Source organism: Phyllostomus discolor, chromosome 6 (genome assembly GCF_004126475.2).
Source record: "Phyllostomus discolor isolate MPI-MPIP mPhyDis1 chromosome 6, mPhyDis1.pri.v3, whole genome shotgun sequence".
Classification (NCBI taxonomy): Eukaryota; Metazoa; Chordata; class Mammalia; order Chiroptera; family Phyllostomidae; genus Phyllostomus; species Phyllostomus discolor.
The window spans coordinates 122,824,932-122,838,100 of NC_040908.2; the positions used below are offsets into that span (position 1 = coordinate 122,824,932).

General features: G+C 37.8%; 2 protein-coding genes across 2 annotated transcripts; one reads left to right on the forward strand and one right to left on the reverse strand.

The window, feature by feature from the left end:
• Positions 1-1,661: 1,661 nt before the first annotated feature.
• LOC114498872 (olfactory receptor 52B4-like) lies at positions 1,662-4,390 on the reverse strand. The gene has a single exon (XM_028514883.2). It carries the CDS (start codon positions 2,825-2,827, stop codon positions 1,859-1,861), a length of 969 nt encoding a protein of 322 aa, XP_028370684.1. The 5' UTR covers positions 2,828-4,390; the 3' UTR covers positions 1,662-1,858.
• Positions 4,391-9,776: 5,386 nt separating this feature from the next.
• LOC114500765 (olfactory receptor 52B4-like) lies at positions 9,777-13,169 on the forward strand. Its single transcript, XM_036027574.1, has one exon. The coding sequence runs from the start codon at positions 11,394-11,396 to the stop codon at positions 12,336-12,338; it is 945 nt and encodes a 314-aa protein (XP_035883467.1). The 5' UTR covers positions 9,777-11,393; the 3' UTR covers positions 12,339-13,169.

The following is a 13,169-nucleotide window of genomic DNA, read 5'->3' on the forward strand; positions in this document are numbered from 1 at the left end:
TATAAAGAAAAGTACGTCAAACATTTTAAATGTTTAGTGCCTACTTCAGTGCCTACTCTTTCAGATAACATAATGGGCGCTAGGGAAGTAAAGTATATAGAATGCCAAGCCTGTTCTCAAATGGGAAATGAAAAGTAAATAAAAAATTGCAGTTACATGTGAGGAATGCTTTTTTAAAATTAATTAATTAATTTTTAAAAAAGATTTTATTTATATTTATTTTTAGAGAGGGAAGGAAAGGAGAGAGAGAGAGAGAGAGAAAGAGAGAGAGATATCAATGTGCGGTTGCTGGGGGTCATGGCCTGCAACCCAGGCATGTACCCTGACTGGGAATCGAACCTGCGACACTTTGTTTCGCAGCCCGCGCTCAATCCACTGAGCTACACCAGCCAGGGCTTATTTTATTTATTTTTTTAAAAAATATTTTAATTATTTCTAGAGAGAGGGGAAAGGAGGGAGAAAGAGAGAGAGAGGGAAGGGGGGAGAGAGCGAGAGAGAGAGAGAGAGAAATGTGTGCTTGCCTCTTGTACGTCCCCATCTGAGGACCTGGTCTGCAAGCCAGACCTTGACTGGGAATTTAACTGGTGACCCTTTGGTTCTCAGGCTGGCATTCAGTTTATTGAGCCACACCAGCCAGGGCAGGAATGCTTTTTAAAAGAGTGCACATCTCTGTATTAACACGGTGGAGAGGTGGTATAAATGCCTGCAGAGGTACATAGATTTAGCAAGGGATTATGTCTGTATTGATTTGCTAAATGCGAAACATCCATTCTAGAGGAATAGATGAAATATAGTTCAGTTAAAAGTATTTATTTACCTGTGCACACATACACAGTAGAAAATAGCAATCTATTATAAAATGTTAGTAGTAAATATCTTGATTTTGAAGACATGAGGGTTTATACATATTTATTTCTCATAGACTGTCTAAGGTGAAATGAGTGAGGAGTTTCTAGAATGAGAGTCTGTTTCACTGTGTCAGATGGTGCTGATGTGTCATGTACCATGTAGACCAAGTGCTGACCATTGGATCCTGCAGTGTGAAGGCTACTGTGTGACATGCAGTCCATGGCACAGGAAAAGTACCTGACTGGTGTACGAACAAGAGAAATAGAGAAGTAATTGAAACCTGAATGTATAGGTGACTCTTTTAAGGCCTTTTACTGTAACTGAGAAGGGGAAAGAAAGAGAAGACCAGGAATAGGAGGAAGAAGAAGAGGAGGAGGAAGTGGGAGAGGCAGGGAAGGAGCAGAAAGAGGGAGGAGTAGGTGGGCAGAGGAAAAGCTATAGGGGAATGTGGATGCCAGAGGTTTTTCTCTCTTCCTGTGCTCCTTACCTCGCTCCCAAATTCTCTAAGCATGAAATAAACCAGGAAAGAATAGTCCAGCAATAATCCATAGTTTTTATCCTTTCAAATACTTTCTCGAGGTATAGACTTGGAATGATTTAAAAAGGTGAACTGGTTTATTTCTCAGACTCTAGGGAGAAAGCTCACTGTGTCATAAAGAAATTGATGGTATATTACTGATCAGAGATTTTAAAAGCATGGAGTAGCCAAAGAACCTATACATGACCCTTAGACATGAACAATGATGTGGGGATTACTGGAGGGAGTGGGGGCTATTGGGTGGAGGGGGGATGGGGGAAAAGTTGAGACAACTGTATAATCAAACAAAATCAACTATATAATCAAGCATAATCAACAATATATATATACTTTTAAAAAGCATGTCCCCAAGCTCCCCTATGGACTTGCTTCAGGAACATATATGCAGTGAGACATTTATCTAGTCTCAACTGTCCCTCACCTGCTGGGGCTTCTAAAATTTTTCATGTATGGCTAGAAATGTTGAGAAAACTAGTCTGGTTCCCATTTCCAAAGACATATTTTTGGGGGAAATAGGACATGAGTTACCTGGTCCCGGATCTGTTTGGTCTTGATCCCATAAATGATGGGATTCATCATAGGAGGCACAAGAACACAGACATTGGCCAGCAGTACATGGATGTGGGGTGAGATGTGCCGTCCAAACCTGTGAGTGAAGCTTGAGAAGATCCCAGGCCCATAAAAGAGAATAATGACACAGACATGGGAACCACATGTATTGAGAGCCTTGTGGCGAGCATCTTGGGAAGGGATGCCAAAGACAGCATGGAGAATAAGCACATATGAAACAAAAATTAGCACAACATCTAAAATCATTGTTGATATCAGGACAAAAATTCCATACCAGATGTTTATTCGTATGTCATCACAGGAATATTTGGCCAGTGCAATGTGTTCACACACAGTGGTTGGAAGAATGTTAGTTCTGCAAAAAGTCAGTCTTTTCAGAAGAAATATTATGGGGAATATTGTACAGTAACTTCTCAGAAAGATGACGGCACCAATTTTCCCAATCAGTGTATGTGTAAGAATGGTGCTGTATCTCAGTGGGTAGCATATGGCAATGTAGCGATCAAATGCCATCACCAGCAAGATCCCTGACTCAGAGATGAAGGTGGAAGTGAGGAAGAATACCTGAGCGGTGCAGCGGTTCAGGGAGATCTCCCCAGCTCGGAACCAGAAGATGGCCAAGGCCTGAGGTACTGTGCAAGTGGAGAGGACAAGGTCTGTCCCAGCCAGCATGCAGAGGAAGAGGTACATGGGCTCATGGAGGCTGCGCTTGGTGAAAATAATGAAAATGAGCAGACTGTTCCCAAGCAGGGCGATGACATAGGAAATGAAGAAGGGGATGGAAATACACCAGTACTGGTCTTCTAGGCCAGGGATGCCCAGCAAATAGAAGACAGTGTGGCTAACACCAGTGTGGTTTAAGGTAGTCATGACTGGAGCATATGACCTAGGAACTCACTTTCTGTTTACAGACACAGTCAAAATTGCAGACTGTACTCAAGCTTTATGGCTCCTATCAGATTCTTTCCCATAATGCATGTTCCAAGAACATCTAGGATGAAAAAATAAGGTTATTATTTTTTTTTCCAGTGGGGTAACAGTAAAATAGTTATTTATACAGCCAACTAAAATAATATGGTAAGTGAACATATTAGCAGCACAAACAAACTATAATAGAAATCCAACAGATGGCTAATTCACTTTATTTGGCTGTAGTGTATCTGTGGATGGAGGTGAAATAGGTGGAGAATGGAATGAAGTCATTGGCAGTTGGAAGAAAGACTGCCGTCATACAAATATTTAATGCATGTAAAACAATTTGCAATCTTGTGTCATTGTGTGATTGCATCTATTATGCAATGGTAAAAGTAGAGAAACAAAAGTATATTGGCTCTGATTACAAATTAAAGAGCTTGGATGCTAGGATGAGATTGTCAACTACCATGAATTTTAAATTGAAAAGCATTAGTTATCACCCTGCTTTCTTAACATCAGACAGAAAGCCCCAATGTTCTTAATATTTACCTTTGGCCCCATAGTCCTTTAGTGTAAATGGGATCCTTTCCTATTTACTCCCCAGGTTGTTACCTGACATCAACATGTAACTTACTCACAATCTTCAAATGCAGTCTTCATAGCCTAGAATGTAGCAAATCAAGGAGGTCTCGGAGTGCTGGGCACCAGGGAGCAGAGATATTTATGTATTTGCCTGAAGACTCCAAGGGAAGCCAGTTCCACAGGGAACTCACAATTACTTTTTACAAACAACCCTTCATCGTATACACGTGGGTGAAGATATTTTGGTTCTTCATATCTGCCAACACTATCCCTTCCGCACAACTCCATCCCTGGATTGGGTTGCACATATATTACTTCCAATGAATAAACTGTTAGGGTTATTACACCATGTATTTCTGTTTCTGTTTTCATGACAGTTAGTAAATAATCCTGTTTATATTACTACATATAAATTGACTATAAAATATGTAGATTATTTTAAAAACACTTATTCCTACAAGGTTTTCTCTGTGATTTTAACAAATTTAAAATGAAATTTGTTTCTTATTTTTTATATTATTTTGTAATGCATTTAATTATTTTTGCATTTAGGAACATAGTTTTATTTTTAAAAAATAATTGCACAAATTACATTTTAGCTTTACTCTGCACAGGGAATTTAGGATAACATTTTAAATCTTTTATTTCTCTTTTGAACTACTCAGAGTATTAAAACTATATAGCTATATTAGAGGACATTTTGCATCAGCTTATTTTTATTTTTTGACTCTGTTATATTGTTATACAATATTATATTAGTTTCAGGTGTACTATCCAGTGATTAGACATTGTATAACTTATGAAGTGATCACCCTGATAAATCTAGTACTCTTCTGACAGCCTATTCCTGTGACTATTTGGTAATTTCAAATTTGTACTTCTTAATCTCATTGTCTTTTTTACCCATCCACCCAACCTCCCCCCTGTAGCAACCTTCAAAATATTCTCTGTATCTGTGAATCTGTTTCTTTTCTGTTTGTTTGTTCATTTTGTTTTTCAGATTGCACGTATAGGTAAGGTCATATGGCATTTTTTCCTCTGTCTGATTTACTTCACTCAGCACAATACCCTCTAGGTCCACCCATGTTGATACAGATGGCAAGATTTCATTCTTTTTTTTATGGCTGAGTCATGTGCCATTGCTTATGTGCAATGCTTCTTTATTCATTCATCTATTGATGGACACTTGAGTTTTTCTCCATATCTTGGTTGTTGTAAATAACGTTGCAATGAACATATGGATGTCTATATATTCTTCATTTCTGACTGTTTTTAAAATGTTTTCTTAATTTCTGTTTTTATGTTTACTCTCTGTTTGTTGAAGTTCTCACTAATTTCAGTTATTCTCTCCCTAATTTCATTGTGCATCCTTACAAGCAGTTTTTTGAACTCTGCATCTGGTAGATTGCTTGCTTCCATTTTTAGTTTGGAGTTTTGTTCTATTTTTCATGTGAGACATTTCTTTGTCTCCTCATTTAGGCTGCTTCCCTGTTTGTTTCTATGCATTAGGTAGGCTTGATAGTATGGCCTAATATAGTAGGTGTCCTGTAGCATCCAGTGGCACATCTTCCCAATTACCCGAGAAGGACACCCCAGGTGCCCCTCCTATGTGAGCTGTGAAATATGCTCTTCCCAAACAAACCTATATCACAGGTTTTTAACATTCATTGGTGATTCTTGCCTGAATCAGTTTTTATTTTGATGGCTGTAAATGGTGGTTTTCCAACTCAGTATTTCTCATTACATTTATTAGTTGCTATTCTATTATAAATAAGAGGCTTCCTGTTTATTATTATTTTTATTAGTATGAACTCATGGATTCTTTTTTATTCCATAGTTTATAATCCAGTGCTATGATTATTCATTTTGGTACTCAAAAATTCTTTTAGGTTTGACTATAGAGAGCCACTTCAAATAGGCTCTTGTAACCTTTGTGATTTCTCTGTATTTTTTTGAGCACTTCCTTACATTTTAGCACAAGAGGTTCCAGAATCATCTTGTACTTTCCCACTTCATCCTTGGAATAAATGATTTCTCTAAGATTCCTTACAGACTTTTAATGGTAAGTAGTATTTAGAAAACAAGTTTGAGCTCTAGATGTGCTATTTTGGTGTTATTGTTTCTAGCCTCTTTTATCTATCAGAGTCAGGAAGAACAGAAGCTTTTCTTTTTTTCTTATTCTCTTTGAATGATTAATTCATACTGATAACTCCAATTCTAATGCAACATAGTGGAGTTTTTGTCTTCTTGAATTTCTTTCAGCAATGTTTTGTAGTTTTCAGTGTACAAGTCTTATATCCCCTTGGTTAAATTTATTCATAATTATTTTATTTTATTTTTGATGGTATTGTAAACGAAATTGCTTTCTTAATTTTGATTATTTATTGCTAGTGTAAAGTAAAACAACTTACTTTTGTGTGTTGTTTGTCATTTGAGCATGCATCCTGCTCTGGGTTTGAGTGGGGCTTTCTAGTCTACCTGTTTGTTATGTGTGAAAGCCCTTATTCACCAAAGATCCCCCCTTCCCAACCTTTTGGTCTATCTATTGTTTGTCCAAACTGTGCTCTTTTGTACCAGGTGGCAATGATAGCAAAACACCCCAGTTCATTTCCTTTCTGTGTTTTGAGAAACATCCTCTATATAGTGGCTTTTATGTCCTGAGAGAGGTCCAATTTAGGCAAAAAAAAAAAAAAAAAAGGTGAGTACCTTGTGTTAGTCCCTCAGGCAACAACACCCTGACAGTGAAAATAGGCAAACATGTTTAAGTCATCTTTTTCTTGATTCAACATTTGCATGGATGCTGTAAGTCTTGACCATTTTTCAGAGTTCTGAGAAAGTTGATGCTTGCAGGTTTTACTCATTATTTTTTGGTGTTTCTGAAGGAAAAAACCCCCAAAATCTCACACAGGTCTTTAGAGTTCCCTACTCTGTCTTTTTTGCCAAGTAGTCAATTTATTTTTGGTAAAAGTGACTAGGAGATTCTATGGGACTAGCATAATCTTTTATGCTATAGATGATGCCTAAACACTATGGATTACTATATGCCTCTCTCCTCAAAGTCCTCATTTGCTACCTCACACCATATATAAAGTTTAACTCTAAAGAATCATAGACCTACATGTAAGAGGCAGAACAATAAAGCTCCTAGAATAAATCATGCAAAGACATTTTAGTAATCTTGGACTTGTCAAAGGATTTCTTAAATGTGACATAAAACTCATAAAACATTTAAAAATAGTAAGTATTGAACTTTATTTATTTAGATTAGGTCACAGACAAAAGAAAATATATGCTGCTTACAAAGAAATTTCTTAAGTATAGAGACATAGAAAAGTTAGAAATAAAAAGATGGAAAAGATATACCACATAAACACTAACCAGAAAATAGCCCATGTTGCTGTATTAATGAAGAAGAAAGTAAATGCTAGGGAAAGAATCATAACTAGAGATGTAGGGGGATATTCATAACAATTAAGGTGTAAGTTCCCTACAAGGATATGAATATTCTGAACCTATACGCACCAAGTTCTGTAATAGCTACAAAATGCATAAAGCAAACATTGACAGCACTAAAAGGACAAATAAATCTAATATCATCATGGGAGACCTTGACATACCTCCCAAGAAATGAAAAACAAGGAGACAAAAGACTGGTAAGACTAATAAGGGTGTAGAGGGCAATCAACATAATTTAAAATTTTACTTATTAAATATTCATAGGCCACTTTATTCAATAACAAGAGGATACACAATCCTTTCATATGTACATGGAGCAGTTACCAAAATTGACCATGTGCTAAGTTTTAAAGCAATCTATCAAATTTAAGAGAAATGAAATCATTCAGAACATGTTGTATGGCTATAGCAGAATTAAGAAAGAAATCAATTACACAAAGATTACTTAAAAATCCACAACTCTGTAAAAACATACTTCAAAATAATCATTGGGTCAAGAGTTCACAAACATTTTGAACTATATTAAAATGAAAAAAAACCCCGAAGTATCAAAATCTGTAGGATGCAGCTAAACAAGTGTTGTTTTGTATATTATTTTGTTTATTTGATTGTTGTAGAATGTTTCTGTGCCAAGGGTCAACCTGAGATGTAAGCTTAAGGTCTTTGAAGGTCTTTCCTGAACCTGCAACTTTTCCTGGGTAGGCATAGTCACTTTTTCAAATATACTCCCATTATGCAGTTGCTTTCACATGTTTTAATCTTTAATTTTGACTCCCCCCAAAAGAAAAAGGAAAATAGAGGAGGAAAATGGATGCTATCTATTCAAACACCTAAATGTCACTTTATTTAGAGGAAGATATAATAACAATGGCTGCCTTCCTCTTCGCATCTCACATCAGAGGCAGCATTGGTAATCAGAACATAAATTCCTGATATTGGAGAAGAGGATCTTTTTTGCCCACCCTGGCTCCTGCTAGCCACATACCAGCTGCTCAGGAAAACATGCACAGCTTCCTGCCATAGAGCTGAGGGTAGGGGATGAGTAGCTGCTATTGTGCTAAGAGATGAAAGGGATCAAAATTAATCACAAGTTACTGTCCATGCCTTCCCCTGGAAGTTGGAAGCCTTCAACAGACTTTAGAGTTTCAAAGCTGCTGTATCAGACGGATTCTACCATTGTGATTTTTTCTAGGTAGGGAGACAGATTCCTGGCGATTCACACCCCACCATCTGCCCAGTTTCTCAGGAGGAAATATTAGGTTAGGAGTGAAAGCCTCTGAGTATATAAAGCCAAAAATATGCACACATAAAATTTGAAGATAGAGATCTAATAACTGGAGGTGCCCAAGAATCAGGTGTCAATAGGAGGCATAATGACTTGGCCCAAGTGAGATTGTGGGTGAGTTGGTGGAGTCAGAACCCAAGGGAATGGGGCTGTGAAATAAAAGTGACCTCCTGAGAACTCATGAAGATAATCACTTCTGTAGTCTCATCTGCAATTCTCCGGGTTTCCTCTGGTCACTGGTTCCATTTCTGGTCTGAAGCTGATGACTGACTTTGTCATACATGAGGTGAGGTTCTAGGAATAGGGGAGAGTAGGCCTAGATATTAGATCTACTCCCAGGCCCAAGGTAATGGAACTAACTTGTGATGCTGGAGTAGCAGGCTCTTTGTCTGCAGTCTTTGAACAGATTGTGAACACATTGTGGAGGAGACCTGTGGCCAATATTTGTGCTGGTAGGAAACAAAGAGACGGTTCTCATAGTACTTTCTAAGTCTCATTTGGATTCAAGAACCTGAGTCCTCAAAGGAAAACCTTGCTTTGGTCACTAATCTTAAATCCCTCTTACCTGGCTTCCTTCCTTCCTACTCTCCTGTTTGCCTTTCCTTCTGTGCTGTGTTCTAGGTACACAGTGATGAAAGGCCATGTCCAATGCGCTAAGGAATTCAAAATTTGTTAGAGGTGGTTCATAGATAAAGACGTTTCTGATGAATAAGATATGTTTTGTAATATTTAGAACATTGTGACTTAGGGGAGATGGATCATGTAGACAAAGAATTCCTATCCTAGCTGACTCCGAGAAGTTCCAGGTGAGAAGGACAGCAAAAGTACTCAGCAGCACAAAGTAGGGGAATGTGTGGGGCAGGCTCAGGAAAACTTCCTTTGGAAGGAGGCATGGAGAAGAGTCTTTTAGGATAAAATTGAAATTGGACCAGGATTTTTTCTAGGCAACTGTTTCCAAAGGCCATTCCCTAACTCCTTGACTTTCCTTTATATCTCCAACCAAAACACTGTCCCCACCCCTGCCACTGTTCCTTTTCTCAAAGCCTCCACAAGCTCCTGAAGGCAGTTCTCCATCCAGCTTCTGATCCTATTTTATCTCTGGCTCTGTTCTTCTTGCTTTTACCTGTTATTTTGTCATTAGGTCTACGGTACACCACTGTGCCCTCATTGTTTTTGGTGACACTTTTTCCTAGAGGAAATGCCATTTCCTCTAGGAATATGGCATTCCTTGGAAAAGTATTTTTTTTTAAATAGCATGCAATTTACAGGAGGCAATCATTCATTGCAGGAAACATTTCCACCAGACTGTCTATACCTGCTTTGATGCCAGCTTCCCTAGACTTCCCTCTTAAGAGAGAGGAGTCAGTTTACTTGAGTCACTCTGTGTTCTCTAATGGGTAATCTGGTGCCCAGAGAAAATAGGAATTTTGGTTGCAGAATTTATAATGAGGAGAGAGATAGAGATAGAGATATATATATAGAGAGATTGAGGTATGAGCTGCTAAAAATTTGTTTCTTGTTTTTAGTTATATTTTTGTAAATACTATGCATATACTCTATACGTTTATACTCATATATGCATAGTAAAAACTCTCCTATTTAAAAAAATAGAGATTCCCTGTCCCATTCCACTTCTGAATCCTACTCAGAAAAACCACTTTAACACTTTATAGTTGTTTCTTTAGCATTTATCTCCATATAGACAAATAACATGTTATAGCACTATTTCTTGTTTTATATATATTTTTAATCATTTATATATGTTGCCCAGTGACTTTCTTATATGAAAGATGCTTTACTTGCCTACATGTAAGCCTTCTGCCCTCCCTGGCATATACATTCAGACCATGCAGACGTCCCTTTTCCTGATGTTTGACTTTGAAGATACATATTTATGTTTATATTATTATAATTATGATGCCTGAGGTAAATAATGACATACGATCACATTTCTTTTCTTATACAACATTTTTTTTCTCCTCTGGAGCAAGTGATTATCTATTTTTTTGTTTGCCTAGTTTTTATGTGCCTTACTTTATACTAGAAATATAAATTCTTTCACGACAAGTTTATTTTTTTTCCTTTGAGACTTTCCTTTGTGTGTCCTTTATCCCTTTGATTCAATCTAGATTCACAATAGCCTAGGACTCTTCACAGTTGTCAGCCTTCCCTATTGTTCAAGAAATCCCCTCACTCTCATAGCCTATACTGCCTCCTGTATTATATCAGTTTGGTTGAGCTCTTTTGTTGGAGCCTGTGTTTCCTTATTTTTGATTTATTTCCTTATCTTGGTGGTACTTATCTTCTAGTAGCTTCCTGTGACAGGGTTAGTGGGAGGTAAACCTTTTGAGTTCTTTTAAGATATTAAGTAACTTTTTCTACTCTTGAAATTTTAGACATATTTCGATGTAAAATTCTTAATGGGAGTAATTTGACAGGAAATGTCTCCCTAAACAAATCCTATGCCCACACATAGAACCTCTAATCACTTTTTAGTGCCTCATTCTTAAATCAAAATGAATTGTAAGATATGGATATAGGGTTTGTAAGCTAGCAGTGGCAGGCATACATAATAGGTTAAGTTCACTGGGGTTTCATTTTGTTCAATATGTAGCCTTTCATTTAATCCTCTGTCCCATTTAGCATAGTACCCTTGCCCCAGCTGTGCTTAGATTCACCAGAATTTTCTAGGTTTATCTTCATCAGGGAATAAACCTCCATATTCTGCTAAGGAAAGTGGTGCCTGGATGAATAGGTTGGGAAAGAGGATCCAGTAGACTAGCTGTTCTTTATACAGATTTTCCACAAAAATCCTTAAAAAAGCCCATTTATCTCTATTTAGAGAAGTATATGATACCTTTAATTCTTGAGACTATTTGGGTTTTACCATAAAAATTATCTTGACTTTTGTTTTCAATTTGAAGTTATTAGTTTTATTCTATCTGTTTAGTTAATAGTCATCCATCTGCTTTTGAAAAGTGGTTGCCACTTTTCTGCTATTGGTTTCTCTTTTGCTTTCTATTTTATGATGTTATTTTACTAATATTTTAGCAGGACTTTAGGAGGCGACTGTGGTAAAAGCAGGCATTTAATTTGATATATTTAATCAGAAAACTCAATGAAAATATTTACATATAATCTCTATTTCTCCTTACCTCTATTAGGTGAAGTTAAAGTTTACATTGGCCTGACTCGGGAATGGCTAGCTTCAACCACACTGGTGTTAACCATGTAGTCTTCTATCTGCTGGGCATTCCAGGCCGGGAGGACCTACACATGTGGATTTCCATCCCCTTATTTATTTCTTATGTCTTTGCCCTCCTTGGAAATGGTCTTCTCATCTTCATTATCCTCATCAGGAGCTGCCTCCATGAACCAATGTATCTTTTCCTCTGTATGCTGGCTGGAGTTGACATTGTCTTTGCCACGACAACAGAACCCAAGGCATTGGCCATTTTCTGGTGCAACAGCAGGGAAATCTCTCTTAATAGCTGTATTGCCCAGCTCTACTTTCAGCATTCCTCCTTCATATCTGAGTCAGGCATCTTGCTGATCATGGCATTTGATCGCTACATTGCAATATGTTACCCATTGAGGTACACCATGATACTCACCCACTCTCTGATAGGGAAAATTGGTGTGGCTGTTTTGTTGAGAGCACATGGCACAATTTTCCCCATGATATTTCTTCTAAAGAGGCTGACTTTTTGCAGGAATAACATCCTCCCACATACATTCTGTGAACACATCGGCTTGGCCAAGTATTCCTGTGATGACATTCGAGTCAACATCTGGTACGGATTTTTTGTCTTAACGTCAACAGTGATCCTAGATATTGTCCTAATTTTTGTTTCCTATGTTCTGATTCTTTGTGCCATTTTCCATATCCCTTCCCAAGATGCTCGCTACAAAGCTCTCAACACATGTGGCTCTCATGTCTGTGTCATCATCCTCTTTTATGGTCCTGGGATCTTCTCAGTCCTCACTCAGCGGTTTGGACGCCATGTCCCACTACATGTCCACATCCTGCTGGCCAATGTCAGCATGCTTGCTCCTCCCATGCTGAATCCTATCATTTATGGGGTCAAGACAAAACAGATACGAGACCAAGTAGTTCATATGTTGTTTCCAAAGCAGAAATGACTTTGGCAAGGGCAGAGACTGGTGTCTCAGGAATTTTGGCCTTCCATGAGTGTGCTTTGGCAGCAGTGAACAGGAGCACTCCAACTGAGTCACGAGGAAAAATGACTCAAGGAGTTAGGGGCCTCTGGAACAAACTACCTGGGGCTGTGAGACTTGCTTTTCTGATCAATCTGAAAGCAGTGCCTGTGTGTTGACTGAGATTCTTGTAGCTCATTATTTGGGAAATAGGTTGCTCTCTAGTAGTCATGTCTAACTCTGTAATATTCAACTCAACCTTGAGAATAGTCAATGTAACATTAAAAGTATCATATAGATAATAGTAAGTTTTCTGTCTTGAGCTATGTCAAACCCTGAGACACCTCACCACATCCATGGAAATCCATGTAAAATCTTCATTCCTTCATATATTTTCTCAACCTATCATGGGTGTTAAGAGGACATTAAGGGAGCTGTGTACATAAGTTTTGACTTTTTGGGAGTAGTTTCTCAAAGGCCATCCCCCTTAACATGGTACAGAATAAATTCAGACCTCCCAGCAACAATTTCCATACCACTTTCACGCAATCTGTGCTTCAGTCTCAAGGGAATGGATATCTCTAATTTCTCCATGTTCAGACATGTTTTTAAGTACATTTTCCCTAAGGGATCCATTTGTGTAGAATGACCTCTCCTCTCCTTGACTTTTTAAAGAATTTCCATTATACATCTTACAATGCCCATCTTGGTGTCACCAACTCAGTAAAGTCATTATTAACCACCTCCTCTCTAGATGAAGTACTACTTCTGTGAGGTAATACTATATTGTTGATACATCTTTTGAAAACATTTACA

What these genes read in the sequence shown, in the direction of transcription:
- LOC114498872 (XM_028514883.2), bottom strand. Translation starts at nt 2,827, where the DNA reads ATGACTACCTTAAACCACACTGGTGTTAGCCACACTGTCTTCTATTTG.
- LOC114500765 (XM_036027574.1), top strand. Translation starts at nt 11,394, where the DNA reads ATGGCTAGCTTCAACCACACTGGTGTTAACCATGTAGTCTTCTATCTG.